General features: G+C 47.5%; 1 protein-coding gene across 1 annotated transcript in view; it reads left to right on the top strand.

The window, feature by feature from the left end:
* The window catches only part of LOC137377445 (sodium- and chloride-dependent neutral and basic amino acid transporter B(0+)-like), a 200,356-nt gene that overhangs the window by 43,955 nt on the left and 130,610 nt on the right, over positions 1-25,791 (top strand). Inside the window, exons 3-4 of the mRNA XM_068047023.1 lie at positions 13,750-13,881; positions 21,952-22,119. Of these exons, the coding sequence (XP_067903124.1) occupies positions 13,750-13,881; positions 21,952-22,119 (300 nt within the window). The remainder of the gene's footprint in view (positions 1-13,749; positions 13,882-21,951; positions 22,120-25,791) is intronic.

The following is a 25,791-nucleotide window of genomic DNA, read 5'->3' on the forward strand; positions in this document are numbered from 1 at the left end:
AGTACTCCGCGCTCTTTTCAATGAAGCCTCTCCCAGTACTCTGCGCTCTTTCCAGTGAAGCCTCGCCCAGTACTCCGCACTCTTTTCAGTGAAGCCTCTTCCCGCACTCCGCGCTCTTTTCAATGAAGCCTCTCCCAGTACTCTGCGCTCTTTACAGTGAAGCCTCTCCCAGTACTCCGCACTCTTTTCAATGAAGCCTCTCCCAGTGCTCTGCGCTCATTACAGTGAAGCCTCCCAGTACTCCGCACTCTTTTCAGTGGAGCCTCTTCCCACACTCCGCGCTCTTTTCAATGAAGCCTCTTCCCGCACTACGCGCTCTTTTCAGTGAAGCCTCTCCCAGTACTCCGCGCTATTTTCAAGGAAGCCTCTCCTAGTACTCCGCAATCTTTTCAGTGAAGCCTCTCCCAGTACTCCGCAATCTTTTCAGTGAAGCCTCTCCCAGTACTCCGCACTCTTTTCAGTGAAGCCTCTCCCAGTACTCCGCAATCTTTTCAGTGAAGCCTCTCCCAGTACTCCGCGCTCTTTTCAGTGAAGCCTCTCCCAGTACTCTGCACTCTTTTCAGTGAAGCCTCTCCCAGTACTCAGCGCTCTTTTCAATGAAGGTTCTTCCCACACTCCGCGCCATTTTCAAGGAAGCCTCTTCCCGCACTCTTTTCAATGAAGCTTCTTCCCGCACTCTGCGCTCTTTTCAGTGAAGCCTCTCCCAGTACTCCGCACTCTTTTCAGTGGAGCCTCTTCCCACACTACGCGTCTTTTCAGTGAAGCCTTTCCCGGTACTCCGCGCTCTTTTCAATGAAGCCTCTTCCTGCACTCCGCGCTCTTTTCAATGAATCCTCTCCCAGTACTCTGTGCTCTTTACAGTGAAGCCTCTCCCAGTACTCTGCGCTCTTTTCAATGAAGCCTCTTCCTGCACTCCGCGGTCTTTTCAATGAATCCTCTCCCAGTACTCTGCGCTCTTTTCAATGAAGCCTCTCCCAGTACTCCGCGCTCTTTTCAATGAAGCCTCTCCCAGTACTCTGCGCTCTTTTCAGTGAAGCCTCTTCCTGCACTCCGCGCTCTTTTCAATGAATCCTCTCCCAGTACTCTGTGCTCTTTACAGTGAAGCCTCTCCCAGTACTCCGCACTCTTTTCAGTGAAGCCTCTTCCCGCACTCCGCGCTCTTTTCAATGAAGCCTCTCCCAGTACTCTGCGCTCTTTACAGTGAAGCCTCTCCCAGTACTCCGCACTCTTTTCAATGAAGCCTCTTCCCACACTCCGCGCTATTTTCAAGGAAGCCTCTTCCCGCACTCTTTTCAATGAAGCTTCTTCCCGCACTCTGCGCTCTTTTCAGTGAAGCCTCTCCCAGTACTCCGCACTCTTTTCAGTGGAGCCTCTTCCCACACTCCGCGCTCTTTTCAGTGAAGCCTTTCCCGGTACTCCGCGCTCTTTTCAATGAATCCTCTCCCAGTACTCCGCACTGTTTTCAATGAAGCGTCTCCCAGTACTCCGCCCTCTTTTCAATGAAGCCACTCCCAGTACTCCGCGCTGTTTTCAGTGAAGCCTCTCCCAGTACTCCGCGCTCTTTTCAATGAAGCCTCTTCCCGCACTCCGCGCTCTTTTCAATGAAGCCTCTCCCAGTACTCCGCGCTCTTTTCAATGAAGCCTCTACCCGCACTCCGCGCTCTTTTCAATGAAGCCTCTCCCTGTACTCTGTGGTCATTTCAATGATGCGTCTCCCAGTACTCCGCGCTCTTTTCAATGAAGCCTCTTCCCGCACTCCGCACTCTTTTCAGTGAAGCCTCTTCCCACACTCCGCGCTCTTTTCAATGAAGCCTCTCCCAGTACTCCATGGTCATTTCAATGATGCGTCTCCCAGTACTCCACGCTCTTTTCAACGAAGCATCTCTCCGCACTCCGCACTCTTTTCAATGAAGCCTCTCCCAGTGCTCTGCGCTCTTTACAGTGAAGCCTCCCAGTACTCCGTTCTCTTTTCAGTGGAGCCTCTTCCCGCACTCCGCGCTCTTTTCAATGAAGCCTCTCCCAGTACTCCGCGCTCTTTTCAATGAAGCCTCTACCCGCACTCCGCGCTCTTTTCAATGAAGCCTCTCCCTGTACTCCGTGGTCATTTCAATGATGCGTCTCCCAGTACTCCGCGCTCTTTTCAATGAAGCCTCTTCCCGCACTCCGCACACTTTTCAGTGAAGCCTCTTCCCACACTCCGCGCTCTTTTCAATGAAGCCTCTCCCAGTACTCCATGGTCATTTCAATGATGCGTCTCCCAGTACTCCACGCTCTTTTCAACGAAGCATCTCTCCGCACTCCGCACTCTTTTCAATGAAGCCTCTCCCAGTGCTCTGCGCTCTTTACAGTGAAGCCTCCCAGTACTCCGTTCTCTTTTCAGTGGAGCCTCTTCCCACACTCCGCGCTCTTTTCAATGAAGCCTCTTCCCGCACTCCGCGCTCTTTTCAGTGAAGCCTCTCCCAGTACTCCGCGCTATTTTCAAGGAAGCCTCTCCGAGTACTCCGCACTCTTTTCAGTGAAGCCTCTCCCAGTACTCCGCAATCTTTTCAGTGAAGCCTCTCCCAGTACTCCGCAATCTTTTCAGTGAAGCCTCTCCCAGTACTCCGCGCTCTTTTCAATGAAGCGTCTCCCAGTACTCCGCCCTCTTTTCAATGAAGCCTCTCCCAGTACTCCGCGTTATTTTCAAGGAAGCCTCTCCGAGTACTCCGCACTCTTTTCAGTGAAGCCTCTCCCAGTACTCCGCAATCTTTTCAGTGAAGCCTCTCCCAGTACTCCGCACTCTTTTCAGTGAAGCCTCTCCCAGTACTCCGCGCTCTTTTCAATGTAGCCCCTTCCCGCACTCCGCGCTCTTTTCAGTGAAGCCTCTGCCCTCTGTTTTCAGTGAAGCTTCTTCCCGCACTCCGCGCTCTTTTCAGTGACGCCTCTCCCGGTACACCGCGCTCTTTTCAGTGAAGCCTCTCCCAGTACTCTGCGCTCTTTTCAGTGGAGCCTCTTCCCACACTCCGCGCTCTTTTCAATGAAGCCTCTTTCCGCACTCCGCACTCTTTTCAGTGAAGCCTCTCCCAGTACTCCGCGCAAATTTCAATGAAGCCTCTTCCCGCACTCTGCGCTCTTTTCAATGAAGCCTCTCCCAGTACTCTGCGCTCTTCACAGTGAAGCCTCTGCCAGTACTCCGCACTCTTTTCAATGAAGCCTCACCCAGTGCTCTGCGCTCTTTTCAGTGAAGCCTCTTCCCACACTCTGCGCTCTTTTCAATGAAGCCTCTTCCCGCACTCCGCGCTCTTTTCAGTGAAGCCTCTCCCAGTACTCCGCGCTATTTTCAAGGAAGCCTCTCCGAGTACTCCGCACTCTTTTCAGTGAAGCCTCTCCCAGTACTCCGCAATCTTTTCAGTGAAGCCTCTCCCAGTACTCCGCAATCTTTTCAGTGAAGCCTCTCCCAGTACTCCGCAATCTTTTCAGTGAAGCCTCTCCCAGTACTCCGCGCTCTTTTCAGTCAAGCCTCTCCCAGTACTCCACACTCTTTTCAGTGAAGCCTCTCCCAGTACTCAGCGCTCTTTTCAATGAAGCCTCTTCCCACACTCCGCGCTATTTTCAAGGAAGCCTCTTCCCGCACTCTTTTCAGTGAAGCTTCTTCCCGCACTCTGCGCTCTTTTCAGTGAAGCCTCTCCCAGTACTCTGTGCTCTTCTCAGTGAAGCCTCTCCCAGTACTCTGCGCTCTTTTCAATGAAGCCTCTTCCTGCACTCCGCGCTCTTTTCAATGAATCCTCTCCCAGTACTCTGTGCTCTTTACAGTGAAGCCTCTCCCAGTACTCCGCACTCTTTTCAATTAAGCCTCTTCCTGCACTCCGCGCTCTTTTCAATGAATCCTCTCCCAGTACTCCGCACTCTTTTCAGTGGAGCCTCTTCCCACACTCCGCGCTCTTTTCAGTGAAGCCTTTCCCGGTACTTCGCACTCTTTTCAGTGAAACCTCTCCCAGTACTCTGCGCTCTTTTCAGTGAAGCCTCTCCCAGTACTCCGCACTCTTTTCAGTGGAGCCTCTTCCCACACTCCGCGCTCTTTTCAGTGAAGCCTTTCCCGGTACTCCGCACTCTTTTCAGTGAAGCCTCTCCCAGTACTCCGCGCTCTTTTCAATGAAGCCTCTCCCAGTACTCTGCGCTCTTTCCAGTGAAGCCTCTCCCAGTACTCCGCACTCTTTTCAATGAAGCCTCTCCCAGTGCTCTGCGCTCTTTACAGTGAAGCCTCCCAGTACTCCGCACTCTTTTCAGTGGAGCCTCTTCCCACACTCCGCGCTCTTTTCAATGAAGCCTCTTCCCGCACTACGCGCTCTTTTCAGTGAAGCCTCTCCCAGTACTCCGCGCTATTTTCAAGGAAGCCTCTCCTAGTACTCCGCAATCTTTTCAGTGAAGCCTCTCCCAGTACTCCGCACTCTTTTCAGTGAAGCCTCTCCCAGTACTCCGCAATCTTTTCAGTGAAGCCTCTCCCAGTACTCCGCGCTCTTTTCAGTGAAGCCTCTCCCAGTACTCCGCACTCTTTTCAGTGAAGCCTCTCCCAGTACTCAGCGCTCTTTTCAATGAAGGTTCTTCCCACACTCCGCGCTATTTTCAAGGAAGCATCTTCCCGCACTCTTTTCAATGAAGCTTCTTCCCGCACTCTGCGCTCTTTTCAGTGAAGCCTCTCCCAGTACTCCGCACTCTTTTCAGTGGAGCCTCTACCCACACTCCGCACTCTTTTCAGTGAAGCCTTTCCCGGTACTCCGCGCTCTTTTCAATGAAGCCTCTTCCTGCACTCCGCGCTCTTTTCAATGAATCCTCTCCCAGTACTCTGTGCTCTTTACAGTGAAACCTCTCCCAGTACTCTGCGCTCTTTTCAATGAAGCCTCTTCCTGCACTCCGCGGTCTTTTCAATGAATCCTCTCCCAGTACTCTGCGCTCTTTTCAGTGAAGCCTCTCCCAGTACTCCGCGCTCTTTTCAATGAAGCCTCTCCCAGTAATCTGCGCTCTTTTCAGTGAAGCCTCTTCCTGCACTCCGCGCTCTTTTCAATGAATCCTCTCCCAGTACTCTGTGCTCTTTACAGTGAAGCCTCTCCCAGTACTCCGCACTCTTTTCAGTGAAGCCTCTTCCCGCACTCCGCGCTCTTTTCAATGAAGCCTCTCCCAGTACTCTGCGCTCTTTACAGTGAAGCCTCTCCCAGTACTCCGCACTCTTTTCAATGAAGCCTCTTCCCACACTCCGCGCTATTTTCAAGGAAGCCTCTTCCCGCACTCTTTTCAATGAAGCTTCTTCCCGCACTCTGCGCTCTTTTCAGTGAAGCCTCTCCCAGTACTCCGCACTCTTTTCAGTGGAGCCTCTTCCCACACTCCGCGCTCTTTTCAGTGAAGCCTTTCCCGGTACTCCGCGCTCTTTTCAATGAATCCTCTCCCAGTACTCCGCACTCTTTTCAATGAAGCGTCTCCCAGTACTCCGCCCTCTTTTCAATGAAGCCTCTCCCAGTACTCCGCGCTGTTTTCAGTGAAGCCTCTCCCAGTACTCCGCGCTCTTTTCAGTGAAGCCTCTTCCCGCACTCCGCGCTCCTTTCAATGAAGCCTCTTCCAGTACTCTGCTCTCTTTACAGTAAAGCCTCTCCCAGTTCTCCGCACTCTTCTCAATGAAGCCTCTCCCAGTACTCTGCGCTCTTGACAGTGAAGCCTCCCAGTACTCCGCACTCTTTTCAGTGGAGCCTCTTCCCACACTCCGCGCTCTTTTCAGTGAAGCCTCTCCCTGTACTCCGCGTTATTTTCAAGGAAGCCTCTCCGAGTACTCCGCACTCTTTTCAGTGAAGCCTTTCCCGGTACTCTGCAATCTTTTCAGTGAAGCCTCTCCCAGTTCTCTGCACTCTTTTCAGTGAAGCCTCTCCCAGTACTCCGCAATCTTTTCAGTGAAGCCTCTCCAAGTACTCCGCAATCTTTTCAGTGAAGCCTCTCCCAGTACTCCGCAATCTTTTCAGTGAAGCCTCTCCCAGTACTCCGCAATATTTTCACTGAAGCCTCTCCCAGTACTCCGCAATCTTTTCAGTGAAGCCTCTCCCGGTACTCCAGGCTCTTTTCAGTGAAGCCTCTCCCAGTACTCATCACTCTTTTCAGTGGAGCCTCTTCCCACACTCCGCGCTCTTTTCAGTGAAGCCTCTCCCAGTACTCTGCGCTGTTTTCAGTGAAGCCTCTCCCGGTACTCCACGCTCTTTTCAGTGAAGCCTCTCCCAGTACTCCACGCTCTTTTCAGTGAAGCCTCTCCCAGTACTCCACGCTCTTTTCAATGAATCCTCTCCCAGTACTCCGCACTCTTTTCAGTGAAGCCTCTCCCAGTACTCCGCGCTCTTTTCAATGAAGCCTCTTCCCGCACTCCGCGCTCTTTTCAATGACGCCTCTCCCCGCACTCCGCACTCTTTTCAGTGAAGCCTCTCCCAGTACTCCGCGCTCTTTTCAATGAAGCCTCTCCCAGTACTCCGCACAATTTCAGTGAAGCCTCTCCCAGTACTCCGCGCTCTTTTCAATGAACCTCTTCCCGCACTCCGCGCTCTTTTCAATGAAGCCTCTCCCCGCACTCCGCACTCTTTTCAGTGAAGCCTCTCCCAGTACTCCGCGCTCTTTTCAATGAAGCCTCTTCCCGCACTCCGCACTCTTTTCAGTGAAGCCTCTCCCAGTACTCCGCGCTCTTTTCAATGAAGCCTCTCCCCGCACTCCGCACTCTTTTCAGTGAAGCCTCTCCCAGTACTCCGCGCTCTTTTCAATGAAGCCTCTTCCTGCACTCCGCGCTCTTTACAATGAAGCCTCTCCCAGTACTCTGTGCTCTTTACAGTGAAGCCTCTCCCAGTACTCTGCGCTCTTTTCAATGAAGCCTCTTCCTGCACTCCGCGCTCTTTTCAATGAATCCTCTCCCAGTACTCTGTGCTCTTTACAGTGAAGCCTCTCCCAGTACTCTGCGCTCTTTTCAATGAATCCTCTTCCCGCACACCGCGCTCTTTTCAATGAAGCCTCTCCCAGTACTCTGTGCTCTTTACAGTGAAGCCTCTCCCAGTACTCTGCGCTCTTTTCAATGAAGCCTCTTCCTGCGCTCCGCGCTCTTTTCAATGAATCCTCTCCCAGTACTCTGTGCTCTTTACAGTGAAGCCTCTCCCAGTACTCTGCGCTCTTTTCAATGAAGCCTCTTCCTGCACTCCGCGCTCTTTTCAATGAATCCTCTCCCAGTACTCTGCGCTCTTTTCAGTGAAGCCTCTCCCAGTACTCCGCACTCTTTTCAATGAAGCCTCTTCCTGCACTCCGCGCTCTTTTCAGTGAAGCCTTTCCCGGTACTCCGCTCTCTTTTCAGTGAAGCCTCTTCCCACACTCCGCACTCTTTTCAGTGAAGCCTCTCCCAGTACTCCGCACTCTTTTCAGTGAAGCCTCTCCCAGTACTCCGCGCTCTTTTCAATGAAGCCTCTCCCAGTGCTCTGCGCTCTTGACAGTGAAGCCTCTCCCAGTATTCCACACTCTTTTCAATGAAGCCTCTCCCAGTGCTCTGCGCTCTTTACAGTGAAGCCTCCCAGTACTCCGCACTCTTTTCAGTGGAGCCTCTTCCCACACTCCGCGCTCTTTTCAATGAAGCCTCTTCCCGCACTCCTTGCTCTTTTCAGTGAAGCCTTTCCCGGTACTTCGCACTCTTTTCAGTGAAACCTCTCCCAGTACTCTGCGCTCTTTTCAGTGAAGCCTCTCCCAGTGCTCCGCACTCTTTTCAGTGGAGCCTCTTCACACACTCCGCGCTCTTTTCAGTGAAGCCTTTCCCGGTACTCCGCACTCTTTTCAGTGAAGCCTCTCCCAGTACTCCGCGCTCTTTTCAATGAAGCCTCTCCCAGTACTCTGCGCTCTTTCCAGTGAAGCCTCTCCCAGTACTCCGCACTCTTTTCAGTGAAGCCTCTTCCCGCACTCCGCGCTCTTTTCAATGAAGCCTCTCCCAGTACTCTGCGCTCTTTACAGTGAAGCCTCTCCCAGTACTCCGCACTCTTTTCAATGAAGCCTCTCCCAGTGCTCTGCGCTCTTTACAGTGAAGCCTCCCAGTACTCCGCACTCTTTTCAGTGGAGCCTCTTCCCACACTCCGCGCTCTTTTCAATGAAGCCTCTTCCCGCACTACGCGCTCTTTTCAGTGAAGCCTCTCCCAGTACTCCGTGCTATTTTCAAGGAAGCCTCTCCTAGTACTCCGCAATCATTTCAGTGAAGCCTCTCCCAGTACTCCGCAATCTTTTCAGTGAAGCCTCTCCCAGTACTCCGCACTCTTTTCAGTGAAGCCTCTCCCAGTACTCCGCAATCTTTTCAGTGAAGCCTCTCCCAGTACTCCGCGCTCTTTTCAGTGAAGCCTCTCCCAGTACTCCGCACTCTTTTCAGTGAAGCCTCTCCCAGTACTCAGCGCTCTTTTCAATGAAGCTTCTTCCCACACTCCGCGCTATTTTCAAGGAAGCCTCTTCCCGCACTCTTTTCAATGAAGCTTCTTCCCGCACTCTGCGCTCTTTTCAGTGAAGCCTCTCCCAGTACTCCGCACTCTTTTCAGTGGAGCCTCTTCCCACACTCCGCGCTCTTTTCAGTGAAGCCTTTCCCGGTACTCCGCGCTCTTTTCAATGAAGCCTCTTCCTGCACTCCACGCTCTTTTCAATGAATCCTCTCCCAGTACTCTGTGCTCTTTACAGTGAAGCCTCTCCCAGTACTCTGCGCTCTTTTCAATGAAGCCTCTTCCTGCACTCCGCGGTCTTTTCAATGAATCCTCTCCCAGTACTCTGCGCTCTTTTCAGTGAAGCCTCTCCCAGTACTCCGCGCACTTTTCAATGAAGCCTCTCCCAGTACTCTGCGCTCTTTTCAGTGAAGCCTCTTCCTGCACTCCGCGCTCTTTTCAATGAATCCTCTCCCAGTACTCTGTGCTCTTTACAGTGAAGCCTCTCCCAGTACTCCGCACTCTTTTCAGTGAAGCCTCTTCCCGCACTCCGCGCTCTTTTCAATGAAGCCTCTCCCAGTACTCTGCGCTCTTTACAGTGAAGCCTCTCCCAGTACTCCGCACTCTTTTCAATGAAGCCTCTTCCCACACTCCGCGCTATTTTCAAGGATGCCTCTTCCCGCACTCTTTTCAATGAAGCTTCTTCCCGCACTCTGCGCTCTTTTCAGTGAAGCCTCTCCCAGTACTCCGCACTCTTTTCAGTGGAGCCTCTTCCCACACTCCGCGCTCTTTTCAGTGAAGCCTTTCCCGGTACTCCGCGCTCTTTTCAATGAAGCCTCTTCCTGCACTCCGCGTACTTTTCAATGAATCCTCTCCCAGTACTCTGTGCTCTTTACAGTGAAGCCTCTCCCAGTACTCCGCACTCTTTTCAGTGAAGCCTCTTCCCGCACTCCGCGCTCTTTTCAATGAAGCCTCTCCCAGTACTCTGCGCTCTTTACAGTGAAGCCTCTCCCAGTACTCCGCACTCTTTTCAATGAAGCCTCTCCCAGTGCTCTGCGCTCTTTACAGTGAAGCCTCCCAGTACTCCGCACTCTTTTCAGTGGAGCCTCTTCCCACACTCCGCGCTCTTTTCAATGAAGCCTCTTCCCGCACTCCGCGCTCTTTTCAGTGAAGCCTCTCCCAGTACTCCGCGCTATTTTCAAGGAAGCCTCTCCTAGTACTCCGCACTCTTTTCAGTGAAGCCTCTCCCAGTACTCCGCAATCTTTTCAGTGAAGCCTCTCCCAGTACTCCGCAATCTTTTCAGTGAAGCCTCTCCCAGTACTCCGCACTCTTTTCAGTGAAGCCTCTCCCAGTACTCTGCGCTCTTTACAGTGAAGCCTCTCCCAGTACTCCGCACTCTTTTCAATGAAGCCTCTCCCAGTGCTCTGCGCTCTTTACAGTGAAGCCTCCCAGTACTCCGCACTCTTTTCAGTGGAGCCTCTTCCCACACTCCGCGCTCTTTTCAATGAAGCCTCTTCCCGCACTACGCGCTCTTTTCAGTGAAGCCTCTCCCAGTACTCCGTGCTATTTTCAAGGAAGCCTCTCCTAGTACTCCGCAATCTTTTCAGTGAAGCCTCTCCCAGTACTCCGCAATCTTTTCAGTGAAGCCTCTCCCAGTACTCCGCACTCTTTTCAGTGAAGCCTCTCCCAGTACTCCGCAATCTTTTCAGTGAAGCCTCTCCCAGTACTCCGCGCTCTTTTCAGTGAAGCCTCTCCCAGTACTCCGCACTCTTTTCAGTGAAGCCTCTCCCAGTACTCAGCGCTCTTTTCAATGAAGCTTCTTCCCACACTCCGCGCTATTTTCAAGGAAGCCTCTTCCCGCACTCTTTTCAATGAAGCTTCTTCCTGCACTCTGCGCTCTTTTCAGTGAAGCCTCTCCCAGTACTCCGCACTCTTTTCAGTGGAGCCTCTTCCCACACTCCGCGCTCTTTTCAGTGAAGCCTTTCCCGGTACTCCGCGCTCTTTTCAATGAAGCCTCTTCCTGCACTCCGCGCTCTTTTCAATGAATCCTCTCCCAGTACTCTGTGCTCTTTACAGTGAAGCCTCTCCCAGTACTCTGCGCTCTTTTCAATGAAGCCTCTTCCTGCACTCCGCGGTCTTTTCAATGAATCCTCTCCCAGTACTCTGCGCTCTTTTCAGTGAAGCCTCTCCCAGTACTCCGCGCTCTTTTCAATGAAGCCTCTCCCAGTACTCTGCGCTCTTTTCAGTGAAGCCTCTTCCTGCACTCCGCGCTCTTTTCAATGAATCCTCTCCCAGTACTCTGTGCTCTTTACAGTGAAGCCTCTCCCAGTACTCCGCACTCTTTTCAGTGAAGCCTCTTCCCGCACTCCGCGCTCTTTTCAATGAAGCCTCTCCCAGTACTCTGCGCTCTTTACAGTGAAGCCTCTCCCAGTACTCCGCACTCTTTTCAATGAAGCCTCTTCCCACACTCCGCGCTATTTTCAAGGAAGCCTCTTCCCGCACTCTTTTCAATGAAGCTTCTTCCCGCACTCTGCGCTCTTTTCAGTGAAGCCTCTCCCAGTACTCCGCACTCTTTTCAGTGGAGCCTCTTCCCACACTCCGCGCTCTTTTCAGTGAAGCCTTTCCCGGTACTCCGCGCTCTTTTCAATGAAGCCTCTTCCTGCACTCCGCGCACTTTTCAATGAATCCTCTCCCAGTACTCTGTGCTCTTTACAGTGAAGCCTCTCCCAGTACTCTGCGCTCTTTTCAATGAAGCCTCTTCCTGCACTCCGCGCTCTTTTCAATGAATCCTCTCCCAGTACTCTGCGCTCTTTTCAGTGAAGCCTCTCCCAGTACTCCGCGCTCTTTTCAATGAAGCCTCTCCCAGTACTCTGCGCTCTTTTCAGTGAAGCCTCTTCCTGCACTCCGCGCTCTTTTCAATGAATCCTCTCCCAGTACTCTGTGCTCTTTACAGTGAAGCCTCTCCCAGTACTCCGCACTCTTTTCAGTGAAGCCTCTTCCCGCACTCCGCGCTCTTTTCAGTGAAGCCTCTCCCAGTACTCTGCGCTCTTTACAGTGAAGCCTCTCCCAGTACTCCGCACTCTTTTCAATGAAGCCTCTCCCAGTGCTCTGCGCTCTTTACAGTGAAGCCTCCCAGTACTCCGCACTCTTTTCAGTGGAGCCTCTTCCCACACTCCGCGCTCTTTTCAATGAAGCCTCTTCCCGCACTCCGCGCTCTTTTCAGTGAAGCCTCTCCCAGTACTCCGCGCTATTTTCAAGGAAGCCTCTCCTAGTACTCCGCACTCTTTTCAGTGAAGCCTCTCCCAGTACTCCGCAATCTTTTCAGTGAAGCCTCTCCCAGTACTCCGCAATCTTTTCAGTGAAGCCTCTCCCAGTACTCCGCACTCTTTTCAGTGAAGCCTCTCCCAGTACTCCGCACTCTTTTCAGTGAAGCCTCTCCCAGTACTCCGCAATCTTTTCAGTGAAGCCTCTCCCAGTACTCCGCGCTCTTTTCAGTGAAGCCTCTCCCAGTACTCCGCACTCTTTTCAGTGAAGCCTCTCCCAGTACTCAGCGCTCTTTTCAATGAAGCCTCTTCCCACACTCCGCGCTATTTTCAAGGAAGCCTCTTCCCGCACTCTTTTCAATGAAGCTTCTTCCCGCACTCTGCGCTCTTTTCAGTGAAGCCTCTCCCAGTACTCCGCACTCTTTTCAGTGGAGCCTCTTCCCACACTCCGCGCTCTTTTCAGTGAAGCCTTTCCCGGTACTCCGCGCTCTTTTCAATGAAGCCTCTTCCTGCACTCCGCGCTCTTTTCAATGAATCCTCTCCCAGTACTCTGTGCTCTTTACAGTGAAGCCTCTCCCAGTACTCTGCGCTCTTTTCAATGAAGCCTCTTCCTGCACTCCGCGCTCTTTTCAATGAATCCTCTCCCAGTACTCTGTGCTCTTTACAGTGAAGCCTCTCCCAGTACTCTGCGCTCTTTTCAATGAAGCCTCTTCCTGCACTCCGCGCTCTTTTCAATGAATCCTCTCCCAGTACTCTGTGCTCTTTACAGTGAAGCCTCTCCCAGTACTCTGCGCTCTTTTCAATGAAGCCTCTTCCGGCACTCCACACTCTTTTCAATGAAGCCTCTTCCCGCACTCCGGGCTCTTTTCAGTGAAGCCTCTTTCCGCACTCTGCGCTCTTTTCAATGAAGCCTCTTCCGGCACTCCGCGCTCTTTTCAATGAAGCCTCTTCCCGCACTCCGGGCTCTTTTCAATGAAGCCTCTTCCCGCACTCCGGGCTCTTTTCAATGAAGCCCCTTCCCGCACTCCGGGCTCTTTTCAATGAAGCCTCTTCCGGCACTCCGCACTCTTTTCAATGAAGCCTCTTCCCGCACTCCGGGCTCTTTTCAATGAAGCCTCTTCCGGCACTCCGCGCTCTTTTCAATGAAGCCTCTTTCCGCACTCCATGCTCTTTTCAATGTAGCGTCTCCCAGTACTCCGCGATCTTTTCAATGAAGCCGCTCCCAGTACTCCGCCCTCTTTTCAATGAAGCCTCTTCCCGCACTCCGCGCTCTTTTCAATGAAGCCTCTTCCCGCACTCCGCACTCTTTTCAGTGAAGCCTCTTCCCACACTCCATGGTCTTTTCAATGAAGCGTCTCCCGGTACTCCGCGCTCTTTTCAACGAAGCATCTCTCCGCACTCCGCGCTCTTTTCAATAAAGCCTCTCCCAGTACTCCGCGCTCTTTGCAATGAAGCCTCTCCCAGTACTCCGCCCTCTTTTCAATGAAGCCTCTTTCTGCACTCCGCACTCTTTTCAATGAAGCCTCGCCCAGTACTCCACGCTCTTTTCAATGAAGCCTCTCCCAGTACTCCGCGCTCTTTTCAATGAAGCCTCTTCCCGCACTCCGTGCTCTTTTCAATGAAGCCTCTCCCAGTACTCCGTGGTCTTTTCAATGATGCGTCTCCCAGTACTCCGCCCTCTTTTCAATGAAGCCTCTTCCCGCACTCCGCGCTCTTTTCAATGAAGCCTCTCCCAGTACTCCGCGCTCTTTTCAATGAAGCCTCTTCCCGCACTCCACGCTCTTTTCAATGAAGCCGCTTCCCGCACTCTGCGCCCTTTTCAATGAAGCCTCTCCCAGTACTCCGCGCTCTTAAGATAAATTGATTTTCTCTGTCGGGATAGATGGAGTTAACAATATTTCTGGATAAACAAATTAGATAGATAGATGGATAGATAGACCGACAGACAGACAAACACATTTTTTTAATAATGCTTTCAGGAGTTCAGCTTGAAAGCATGTTTTAGCTCTGCCCAAGTTTACACTTCATTGAATTCCTTTACTCTATTTTCCAGGTGCATTTCTTATTCCCTACACACTCATGCTGGCACTCGTTGGGATGCCAATGTTTTTCTTGGAATCTTCCTTTGGGCAGTTTGCCGCTCTTGGACCTGTTGCAGTGTGGAAAGCCGTGCCAATGTTCCAAGGTAAATGTTTATTCAGTGACACAAACTTAGCAACAGTTTAAATGATTCATAGCATTAACTTCATATTAAAGTATTGGTTATATCTTCCTGATCAGACTTGCTGCAGTACTAATTACAATCTGATCTATTGTACACATTACATCACTGGTGTTGGCTTCATTTTTTATTTTCCTAAAAGATGTATTAATTATTTGAGATTGTGTTCGAAGAAAGAAGTGACATACATTTTAATTCGGACCACAGAATGCCCTCATGCCTTTCACTGTCAATGCTGTCGTTTGGAAGTGAAGTCACTGTTGTAATGCAGGGAAACATGGCAGACAGAGTTATTACACCTTGCAAAACTCAACGTATTATTCTGCTGCTAAGGTAGTACTCTGTTTAACTTAACCTTTAAGACCACAATGCCCAAATGCTGCACATACTGCATCTAGTAGCTTGGTAGTACAGAACTTGATTAGTGCTGTAAAAAAGAGACATGCTGTAAAAGCCTTTCATCTTGCACTCAACCCGACAGATGCAGAATGCCAACTTTTAAAGAGAGCAACAATTTTACTGCATGACAAAACAGTGTTGATTGGTTGACAAGTCGACTCTGGTCGAGGAGTTGCCAAGGAGAATGCACCAAAGAACTATTGTCCCTCAATACTTTTGTTTAATTCAGGAAAGCACAATGCCTGGACATGTTCCTTTTGCCTGCATATGAATACATATAGGCTCTACTATTTGCGATAAATTGCATGGCATTAAAGTGCAGCTTGAAATAAGACATGCAAATAAGATACAAACTTTGGAACAATTTCATTTCTTGACAGTTCAGTTGGTGAGTGATAACATGTAACACATCATGGAGGTGTGCATCAGGTTTCCCAGGAACTGCCTTTAACCTAAGCAATCAGCAAGCTGCTTTTTCTTTCCTATGAACAGCAGTAGACTATTCAGCCTCTTGCATTTGTTTCACAAGTCAATTAGATCATGATTGCTCTACATTGCAACTCTGTCTTTGCTCCACATCACTTGTTATTTATAACTAATAAAAACTATCAATCTTAGTCATGAATATTTTAATTCATCCAGCAACCACAGCCTTTTTTGACAGAGAATTCAAGATTTCTAGTACATTTTGTGAGAAAAATTGCTTCCTGATTTCATTGGAGATTGGCTGAGCTCTAATTTTAAGATTGTGTGTACTCTTAGAAGATTGTGGAGTCTTGTTGTGAATTCCCACAAAGCAGAGGAAATAGATTCTCTGTATCCACAGTATTGAATTCTGTTACCATTAAAAACACTTCTGGTATATCACTCTTCAAGCTTCTAAATTCAGCGGAATACAAGCTAACATTATATAATCAGTCCTCATAATTTAACCTTTAAGCTCTGGCATTATTCAGTCAATATATGGTATCCCAATATATTCTTCCTGAGTTACCGTGTCCAAACTGAATGCACTAATCCAGCTGAGGTCATAGAGTCATAGAAAGATATGGCCCACCGAGTCTGTGCCGACCAACAACCGCCCATTTATACTAATCCTGCATTAATCCCATATTCCCCACCACATCCTGACCATTCTCCTACTACCTTCCTACACTGGGGGTGGGGTGGGGGAGGGGGGGGTGGAGATGGAGGTGGGGGGGGGTGGGGGGTGGACGGGGGGGGGGGGGGGGGTTCTGACCAAGACTCTGTACAATTGAAGCATGATTTCATGATTTCTTCTCAATGTATTGCAGCCCCCTTGAGCCAAAGGCCAACATTCCATTGGCCTTTCTGGTTACATTTAGTGATTGGTGCACGTGGACACCCATGTTGTTATCGTTTTGCTGTGCCTCAATTCTTGGTCTCTTGCAGTTATGAACACCTCACAATTTTATTTCTTTTGGATCCAAAGTGGATGACTTCACACTTCAACACATTGAACTCTATCTGCCACAGTTTTGCCCACTCACCTAATCTGTCGACGTCACTTTGTAACTTCCGACTCCCAACTACTGTTGCTCCTAATTTACTGCCATCTGCAAACTTGAATACACTGTTCTCTGCTCCTTCATCCAAATCTTTGATATACATGATAAAAAACTGAGGCACCAGTACAGATCCTGAGCAAACTTGTTACACTCTGCCAAATAGTGCATATTTCCATTATTCCCTTTTCTGTCTTCTATCTCCCAATCAATTATTAACTGATGTCACAAAGTCTTTGTAGTTTAAAAAAAAAATCTTTTATATGGAAACTTAGCAAATGCCTTCTGAAAGTCGATATAGGCAACATCCATGGACTGTCGCCTAAAGACCATGTTCATGACCTCCTCAACGATTCATTGAGGTTAGTCAAATATGATCTGTTCTTCACAAATCCATGCTGATCCTCTTCGATCAACTTACACTTGTTCAAATGTTCAGTCACTCTGTTCCTGATGATAAATTCCAGCAGCAACAACTTACATTTACATAGCCCATTTAATATAGCAAAACATCCTGGAGCATTTCACAGGAACGTTATCAAACAAAATTCGATACCATTCGAGCCACATAAAAATATCTTAGGACAGATAACCAAACATTTGGTCAAAGAGGTAGGCTTTAAGGGGCATCTTAAAAAAAAGAGTCAGAGAGGTTTAGGGAGGGAATATTAGAACTTCGGGTCTAGGAAAATGAAGACATGGCCACCAATGGTGGAATGACTAAAATTGCGGATGCACAGAGGCCAGATTGGAGGTAATTGGTTCCAGTAAATTCTCCACAATCGATGTTAAAATGACAGTTCTTTATTTTATAGTTTTCTTACATACTGTTGAGTTTAATAATGGATTGATATTTGCAATATAATGACACAAATCCTGAATGTCCTGGGATATGGAAAATTATGACTGACACAGCTACAATTTCCCCACTTGTTTCCTTTAATATTCTAAGAGTGAAACTATCAGATCCAGGAGATTTGTCTTTCTTAAGCCCCATTTATTCTCCATTAGTATTTTTTTCTTATATTGAATCCAATGAGTTTACCCACTTATTTTAGGTTCCCCGATACTGCAGGTAATTTGTCCCCTTTCTCCACTATTGAAGTGGGTACAAAGTATCCATTTAGTAGATCTGCCATTTCTTTTTAGCCTATTGGCCTAGCGTCAGCTATGGCTCAGTTGGTAGCACTTTTGTCTCTGAGTTGCAAAGTTCTGGGTTCAGGACCCACTCCAGTACTTGAGTGCAAAAATCAAGGCTGACATGCCAGTGTAGTGCTGAGGGAATACCACAATGTTGGAGGTATGTCTTTCAGATGAAACATTAAACTGGAGCCCCCATCGGCCTGTTGAGATCGATATAAAAGTTACCATGGCACTGCTTTGAAGAAGAGCCAGGGAGTTCTCCCCAGTGTCCGGGTCAATATTTATCCCTCAATCAGCATCACAAAAACATATTATTTGGTCATTGTCACACTCCTGATTGTGAGAGTTTGTTGGGTGCAAATTGGCTACTGTGTTTCCTGCTTTGCAACAGTAACTATATTTCAAAAAGTACCTCATTGGCTGTAAAGCACTTTGAGACATCTGCTGGTTGTGAAAAGCCCAATATAAATGCAAGTTTTTTTTTCCTTTTTCATTACGGCCTCACCTACACCTATCTTTAATGGGCCCAGATTCTCCCTTATTAATTCCCTTCTTTTAATAGATCTTTACAAATTTTCACTGTTAGCCTTGATACCCCTTGCAAATTCTATTTCATGCTCATTTTTTGCAAATCCTTAATATTATTTTATTAATTAAAGGGATGTGGGCATCATTGGTAAGGTCAGCATTTATTGCCCAACCCCAATTAGCCCCGAGAAGATAGTGGTGAGCCACCTTGAACCGCTGCAGTTCCAATCCTGGTGGTGTTTATACACCCGCAGTGCTATTAGGGAGGGAGAGCCAGGATTTTGACCTGGTGGCAGTGAAGGAGCAATGATATATTTCCAAGTCAGGATGGTGTGTGACACTGGAGGAGAACTTGAAGGTGGTGATGGTGTTCCCATGCTTCTGCTGCCCTCATCCTTCTAGGTGGTAAAGGTCACTGGTTTGGAAGGTGCTGTCGAAGGAGCCTTGGCGAGTTGCTGCAGTGCACCTTGTTGATGGTATACACTGCTGCCACTGTGCACCAATGATGGCAGGGGAGAATATTTAAGGTTTCAGATAGGGTGTCAATCAGGTGTGCTGCTTTGTCTTGGATGATGTTGAGCTTCTTGAGATCAGTGGACAGCATTTCATCATACTCCTGCCTTGTGACTTGTAGATGGGGGAAAGGCTTTGAAGAGTCGAGAGGTGAGTTACACATTGTAGAGCACCCAGCCCTTAACCTGCTCTTGTTGCCACAGCATTTATATGGATGGACCAGTTAACGGTCAGCGCTAAACCCCAGGTTGTTGATGGTAAGGGATTCAGTGATGGTAATGCCATTGAATGTCAAGGGGCAGTGGTTAGACTCTCCCTTGATGGCGATAATCATTGGATGGCATTTGTGTGGTGCAAAAGTTACTTGTTACTTATCAGCTCAAGCCTGAATGTTGTCCAGATCTTGCTGCATGTGGGCATGGACTGCTTCATTATCTGAGGAATTACAAATGGAAGTGAACACTGTACAATCATCAGCCACTACTAACATGGAGGCAAGGTCATTAATCAAGCAGCTGAAGATGGTTGGACCTAGGACACTACCCTGAGGAACTCCTTGCAGTGATATCCAGGCCTCCCACAATCTCAACCATCTTCCTTTGTGCTAGATATGACTCTGGCCACTGATTTGCACTGACTTCAATTTTACTCGAGGTCCTTGATACCATACTCAGTCAAATGCTGCCTTGATGTCAAGGGTAGTCACTCTCAGCTCCTCTTTGGAGTACAGCTCTTTTGTTCATGTTTGGATCAAGGCTATAATGAGGTCTGGAGATGTGTGGTTCTGGTGGAACTGAGCATTGGTGATCAGATTATTGATGAGTAAATGCCACTTAATAGCACCATCAATGACACCTTTCACCACTTTGTTAATGATTGAGCATAGACCAATGGGGTGGTAACTGGCTGGATTGGATTTCTCTTGCTTTTTGTGGATAGGGCTTACCTGAGCAATTTTCCACTTTGTTGGGTAGGTGCCAGTATTGTAGTTATACTGGAACAGCTTGGCTAAAAGCACGGTTAGTTCTACATAAGAACATAAGAAATAGGAGCAGGAGTAGGCCATTCGGCCCCTCAAGCCTGCCCCGCCATTCAATAAGAATATGGCTGATCTGCCCAGACCTCAATTCCTCTTTTGGGCAGTTCCCCATCGCCCTCAACTCCCCAATATTATAAAAATCTATCTAACTCCTTTTTAAATGCTTTCAGTGATCTAGCCTCCACTACTTTCTGGGGTAGAGAATTCCAGACATTCACTACCCTCTGAGAGAAAAAATTCCTTCGCATCTCAGTTTTAAATGAGTATCCCCTTATTCTGTAACTATGTCCCCTAGTTCGAGATTCCCCCACTAGTGGAAACATCTTCTCGATATTTACCCTGTCATGCCCCCTCAGAATCTTGTACATTTCACCCCTGATTCTTCTAAACTCTGATGAATAACGGCCTAACCTGTTTAGCCATGCTTGACAAGTCAACCCCTTCATCCCAGGAATCAGCCTAGTGAATCTCTTTTGAACTGCCTCCAATGCCAGTGTATCCTTTCTTAAATACGGGGACCAAAACTGTACATAGTACTCCAGGTGCGGCCTCACCAACACCACGTACAGTTGTAATAAGACTTCCCTATTTTTAAACTCCAACCCCATAGCAATAAAGACCAAACTTCCATTTGCCTTCTTAATTACTTGCTGCACCTGCATGCTAACATTTTGTATTTCATGCACAAGAACACCCAGGTCCCTCTGTGCTAAATTTTTTGAATCTCTCTCTATTTAAATAATAGTCTGCCTTTTGATTCTTCCTACCAAAGTGCATGACCTCACACTTTCCTACATTAAACTTCATCTACCAAGTTTTTGCCCACTCACTCAACCTATCTATATCCCCTTGCAGATTCCTTATGTCCTCATCACAACGTGCCCTCCCACCGATTTTTGTATCATCAGCAAATATGGATATACTACACTCTGCCCCCTCCTCTGAGTCATTAATATAGACAGTAAATAATTGAGGCCCTAGAACTGATCCTTGTGGCACTCCACTAGTTACATCTTTCCAACGTGAAAAAGACCCATTAATCCTGACTCTCTGTCTTCTGTGAGTTAACCAATCCTCAATCCATGCTAATACATTAGCCCCCATACTGTGAGCTCCTATGTTGTGCAATAATCTTTTTTGTGGCACCTTATTGAATGCCTTCTGGCAATCTAAATAGACTACATCTATCAGTTCCCCTTTATCAACACAGCTTGTTATGTCTTCAAAGAACTCTAGCAAATTTGTCAACCATGATTTCCCTTTCACAGTTCTGGAGCAGGGTTGTCCAACATATGGCCTGTGGCCAGGATCCGGCCCGCCAAAGGTTTCCATCTGGGTGTAAACTGTACTCGGGACATTCTTCAGCCTCGCCAGGGGTCTGTGACTGGAGATGGGAAATATCCCATTGTCGGCTTCTTACAGACCGGCCATTTTAAAAACATTGGGCTGTCAGTTTCACAGCTGACAGCTGCTGAAGCAGGAACATGCTTCCCAACTTCAGACAGACACAGGGATTTTCGCCAGAAACCCCAAATCTGTCCAAAATTGGGAAGTGCATTCTTGATTCAGTAGCTGTCAGCTGTGAAACTGAGAACGCAATGTTTTTAAACAAACTGACCAACCACAAAGCTGCTGTGCTTAGCACTCCTGCTCCCTGCAGCTGTCAGAGTGAGAGAGAGAGAGGGGTGAGGGGGGGAAGTTCAGAGAGAGGGAGGTGGTGACAAAGAGAGAAAGAGGGGAAACAGAGAGAGAGCGGACAAAGAGAGAGAGAGAGACGGGGGGCACAGACAGAGAGGGGGACACAGAAAGAAAGAGGGAACAAGAGAGAGAGAGAGGGGGACACAGAGAGAGAAAGGAGGATGGGGGGGCAGATAGAGAGAGGGGGGCACAGAGGGAGAAAGGGAGTGGGGACTGGACACAGAAAGTGAGGACAACATGGAGAGGGGACACACAGGGAGAGAAACAAAGAGAGAGATCAAGACCACTCCTGACAGATGGATATCTCATCGAAATACTTCGTATCACTACAAGTGTGTTGGCAGACATTGACTACTTGTGCAAGCAAAAAAATGCCAGGTATCACACTAAATCAGTGTCCAACATTGTAATGAGAAAGTAAGTCAATAAATTAATCTTCTCATTTAAAGCTTATTCACAAAAATGTACTTTTATTGTTGTTTTAATTAATAGTAAGTTAACTTTTTAATGCCTTTACCTTTACAAAATTGTCTCACCGGCCCCCCATGTAAGAAAAAAATTGTAATGTGGCCCCCACAGAAAAAAGTTGGACAACCCTGTTCTGGAGCATGGGTTTACAGTACGATAGCAGGGATATTATTAGGGCCCATAGCATTTGCTGTCTCCATTGCACTCAGCATTTCTTGATATCACATGGAATGAATCCAATTGGCTCAATACTGACATCTGCAATGCTAGGGGCTTTCTTTATCTCCCTTTGTTGTTTTTTTTAAAGTTCTCTCAGTCTGCTGAATTTTCACTTATACTTACATTTGGATAAGTCTTTTCTTTTAGCTTGATACTGTCTCTTCCCTGATTTGTTGGCCATGGTTTTTTCCCTGCACAAGTGGAATTCTTGTTTTTTGGGGTATGTTCTGGTTTTGTGTTGTACCAAAACATCCTTCAAATGTCAGCCCAGTTTATTGCGGTCAATTCAGTTCACATTCATTCAAATCTCTTACTTAAATTTAAAATTTGGTTGTGACTCTTGCTTCTCGTGCTCAAACCCAATATCACTTGTAATTATGTACAGATATTTCACCCATGCCAAACACAATTGGTTTATCTGACCAGCTGCTTCCATATCAAAGAACTTATTTCAAATAATTATCTCCCAATCTAATCTCCTGTTCATTGATTTATTTTAAGGTGTGGGGATCACCATGTTCCTTGTGACTGGAATTACCAACATTTCCTACATCTGCATCATCGGCTACAGTCTGTTCTACTTGTTCGCTTCCTTCCAATCCCCCCTGCCGTGGGCAGACTGCTTCAGCTGGTGGGGTGCAGATGAAACCTGCAGCAGGATTCCCAAAGGTAATGTGTTGACTTCTATTGAGTAAAGTATAAACACTGACGATTCACATTTCATTCTGTCAGTCTGAATGAGAGAGAAAAGTTGACAATAGTTTCAGTGACCATCTTCATTTTGATCATACAGCAGAAATGCTTGGATAGAAATCAGCAACAGGAATTATGTTACTGAGTCACTGGGATTGCAGGATAATCATTATGAAATAAAATTGAAAGGTGGAAAAATATTAAAGAAAATAGTTGATCTTCCATAGTGCTGCTCATGAGAAAAATCAAAGAAAATTAATCTCTTTCTTCTTTGCCTCTCAGCTGTTCACCTATTCTCTAATTCTTTCTGGTACTTTTTTTGATTGTGTCCATTGTGTCTCTCTCCAGCTCTGTGTTTGAGTCTCCATCGATTCTCTGATCTGAATATCTCTGAGTTTGTGGAGAATTATTTCTCTTACTTTTTCTCTTAATGTGAGTTTTTTCCCAATGTGTCGCCCATCTTCTGTATATTTCTTACTCTGCCTGCCTCTCTCAAACTCTTTCCCTTTTTGTCTCTTTCATTTCAAAGTTTTGTCTCTTTCCCCTTCCTCTCACCTCCCACAGAGACATACTGTTCGACTCATGACTTCAAACATTTATCTCTAAGATATTGAAGATTAATTCTGCTTGAATTTAGCAGAGTAAGTTTAAAAATCTTAAATGTGATTGTTCAGTTTGAAAGTCCTGAAAGAGAGGAAAAAATGTTTTGACTTTAGAAAGAACTCTTATTGTACTGACTGGGAATGTGGTTTTCTTTTAATTCTTTCATGGGATGTGGGCATCACTGGCAAAGCCAGCATTTGTTGCCCATCCCTAATTGCTGTTGACAACTGAGTGCCCTGCTAGGACATTTCAGAGGGCAGTTAAGAGTCAACCACATTGCTGTGGATGTGGAATCACATGTAGGCCAGACCAGGTAACAGCAGCAGATTTTCTTCCCTAAAGGGCATGAATAAACCAGATGGGTTTTTACAACAATCGATGATAGTTTCATAGCACTATTACTGAGACTTACTTTGATTTTTTTTCTATTTATTAATTTAATTTAATAAGTATTAGAATTTAAATTCCACCAACTGATGTGGTGGGATTTGAACCCATTGTCACCAGGACATTAGTATAGAAACATACAAACATGGAAAAATAGGGGCAGCAGTAGTCCATTCGGCCTTTTGAGCTTGCTCTGCCATTCAATACGATCATGCCTGATCATCCAAACTCGGTACCCTGTTCCCGCTTTCTCCCCGTATACCTTGATCCCTTTAGCGCTAAGAACTATATCTGACTCTTTATTGATTATATTTAATGATTTGGCCTCAACTGCTTTCCGCAGTAGGGAACCTTTAGATTTACTAGTTCACTGGTGTTAACAATAGCCACCAACTCCCCATCCATCTGGTGTAGGTACCTCCACCATACTGCTTGGAAGGGAATTCCAGGGTTTTGGAATGGTAATATAGTTCCAGGTCAGAATGGTGTGTGACTTGGAGGGGAACTTGCAGGTGGTGATGTTCCCATGCGTCAGTTGCCCTTGTCCTTCTAGGTGGTAGAGGTCGTGGGTTTGACAGGCACTGTCAAAGGTGGCTTAGCGAATTGCTGCAGTGCATTTTATATATGGTACGCACTGCTGCCACTGTGCGTCAGTGGTGGAGGGAGTGAATGTTGAAGATGGTGGATAGGGTGCCGATCAAGCGGGCTGCTTTGTCCCGGATGGTGTTGAGCTTCTTGAGTGCTGTTGGAGCTGCACCCATCCAGGCAAGTGGGGAGTATTGTTACGATCAGGTGAGGGGGGGTTGAATGGTTCCCCTCTTTTCCATCTCCTTGTTTGACTGCTACAGGTTTATTTCTTTTTTGAAAAGGATGTACTTTCCAATTCATTGAGTGTTCAATGGTTAATGCACTCTGATCATAAAAAGAACCAATTGGACTAGGTTTCCTTGCATTTAACAAAGCAAGAGCTTAACTTTATTATACTTAAACCAATCGAAGTAAAATATTAAAACACTCTCCGACTGTTTCTCTCTCACACACACAGACACTCAAAGTTCACACATACACACAAATAGATTACAGAGTGAGGAGGGAGTATAGATTGGACAAATTAGTGTCCAGAGAAATATAAGGGGTATACAGTCTGTGGAGGGTGGTGCCTCGGCTGGCCTCAGGCTAAATTCAGTGGTCATGCTACTTTCCTTTGGTGGACCCAATAATTCCAATTTGAAGATGTAAATGGCTGATTTGACTGTTCTCCTGGAGACAGCAGTGTGAGTTGATTTCCTTCAAGGAGTCTCTGTCTGCAGCAGGGGCATCTTTGGGTGGTCACGGTCAGCAAACGGGGTTCAAAACTTGCAAAGTGGGTTGGAGAGAGAGAGAGAGGAAGGAAGGAGGGCCCCACTCAGGTCTTCGCTTGTCAGTGTCCAGCTGCTTGTCTCTTTACTGCAGAGAAAACAGAAGCTTAAGCACACCAAGCATGGGCCTGTCACATGACCATTACCCAGTGATTCAAACATGGTTGTTACGAATGTATTCCCCCTTACAAATTAATTAGTACACATCTGGGAATTCCCTTCTCACAGCTATTGTTCAAGTGATTAGGTTTAGTGGTTCGTCCCCACCAGCTGAACACCTCAGGTTATTACCTTGATGCCTTGCTACTGGGGACAGGACGTGTGGTTCACTCACCTGAGTGAAATGGACTTGCAGGGCTATGGAGATCAAGCTGGTCAATGGGACTGACTGTATAGCTTCGAGGAGAACCATCAGGGACTTGATGGGCTGAATGGCCTCCTTCTGTGCCGTAAATGACTCTATGACTCCTGACTTCTGCCTTGTTGATGGTGGACAGGCTTTGGGGAGTCAGGAGGTAACTTACTTGTCACAGAACACCCAGCCTCTGACCTACTTTTGTAGCCACAGTATTTGTATGGCTGGTTCAGTTCAGTTTCTGGTCAATAGTAACCCCCAGGAGGTTGATAGCGATGGTAATGGCATTGAATGTCATGGAGAAATGGTTAGATTCTGTCTTGTTTCAGATGGACATTGCCTGGCATTTGTGTGGCGTAATTGTTCCTTAGCAGTTATCAGCCCAAGCCTGACTATTGTCCAGGTCTTGCTGCATATGGACACAGACTGCTACAGTATTTGAGGAGCCACAAATGGTACTAAACACTGTACAATCATCAGCAAACATTCACTCATTATGTTGGAGGGTAGGTCATTGATGAAACAGCTGAAGATGATTGGGCTTAGGACACTATCCTGACGACCTCCTGCAGTGATGTCTTGTGACTGAGATGTTTGGCCTCCAACAACCGCAACCATCTTCCTTTGTGGTATGTATGACACCAACCAGTGGAGAGTTTTCCTCCTGGTTCCCATTGACTTCAATTTTGCAAGGAATCCTTGATGCCACACACAGTCAAATGATGCCTTGATGTCAAAAGCAATCACTCTCACCTCACCTCTTGAATTCAGCTCTTTTCTCCATGTAATGAGGTCTGGAGCTGAGTGGCCATGGTGGAACCACAACTGAGCATCAGTGAGCAGGTTGTTGTTGCTTAAGTACCATTTGATAGCATTGTCAACAACCCCTTCCATCACTTTGCTGATGATTGAGAGTAGACTGATGGGGCAGTAATTGTTCAGATT

The sequence above is a fragment of the Heterodontus francisci genome, chromosome 15 (assembly GCF_036365525.1).
Source record: "Heterodontus francisci isolate sHetFra1 chromosome 15, sHetFra1.hap1, whole genome shotgun sequence".
Lineage (NCBI taxonomy): Eukaryota > Metazoa > Chordata > Chondrichthyes > Heterodontiformes > Heterodontidae > Heterodontus > Heterodontus francisci.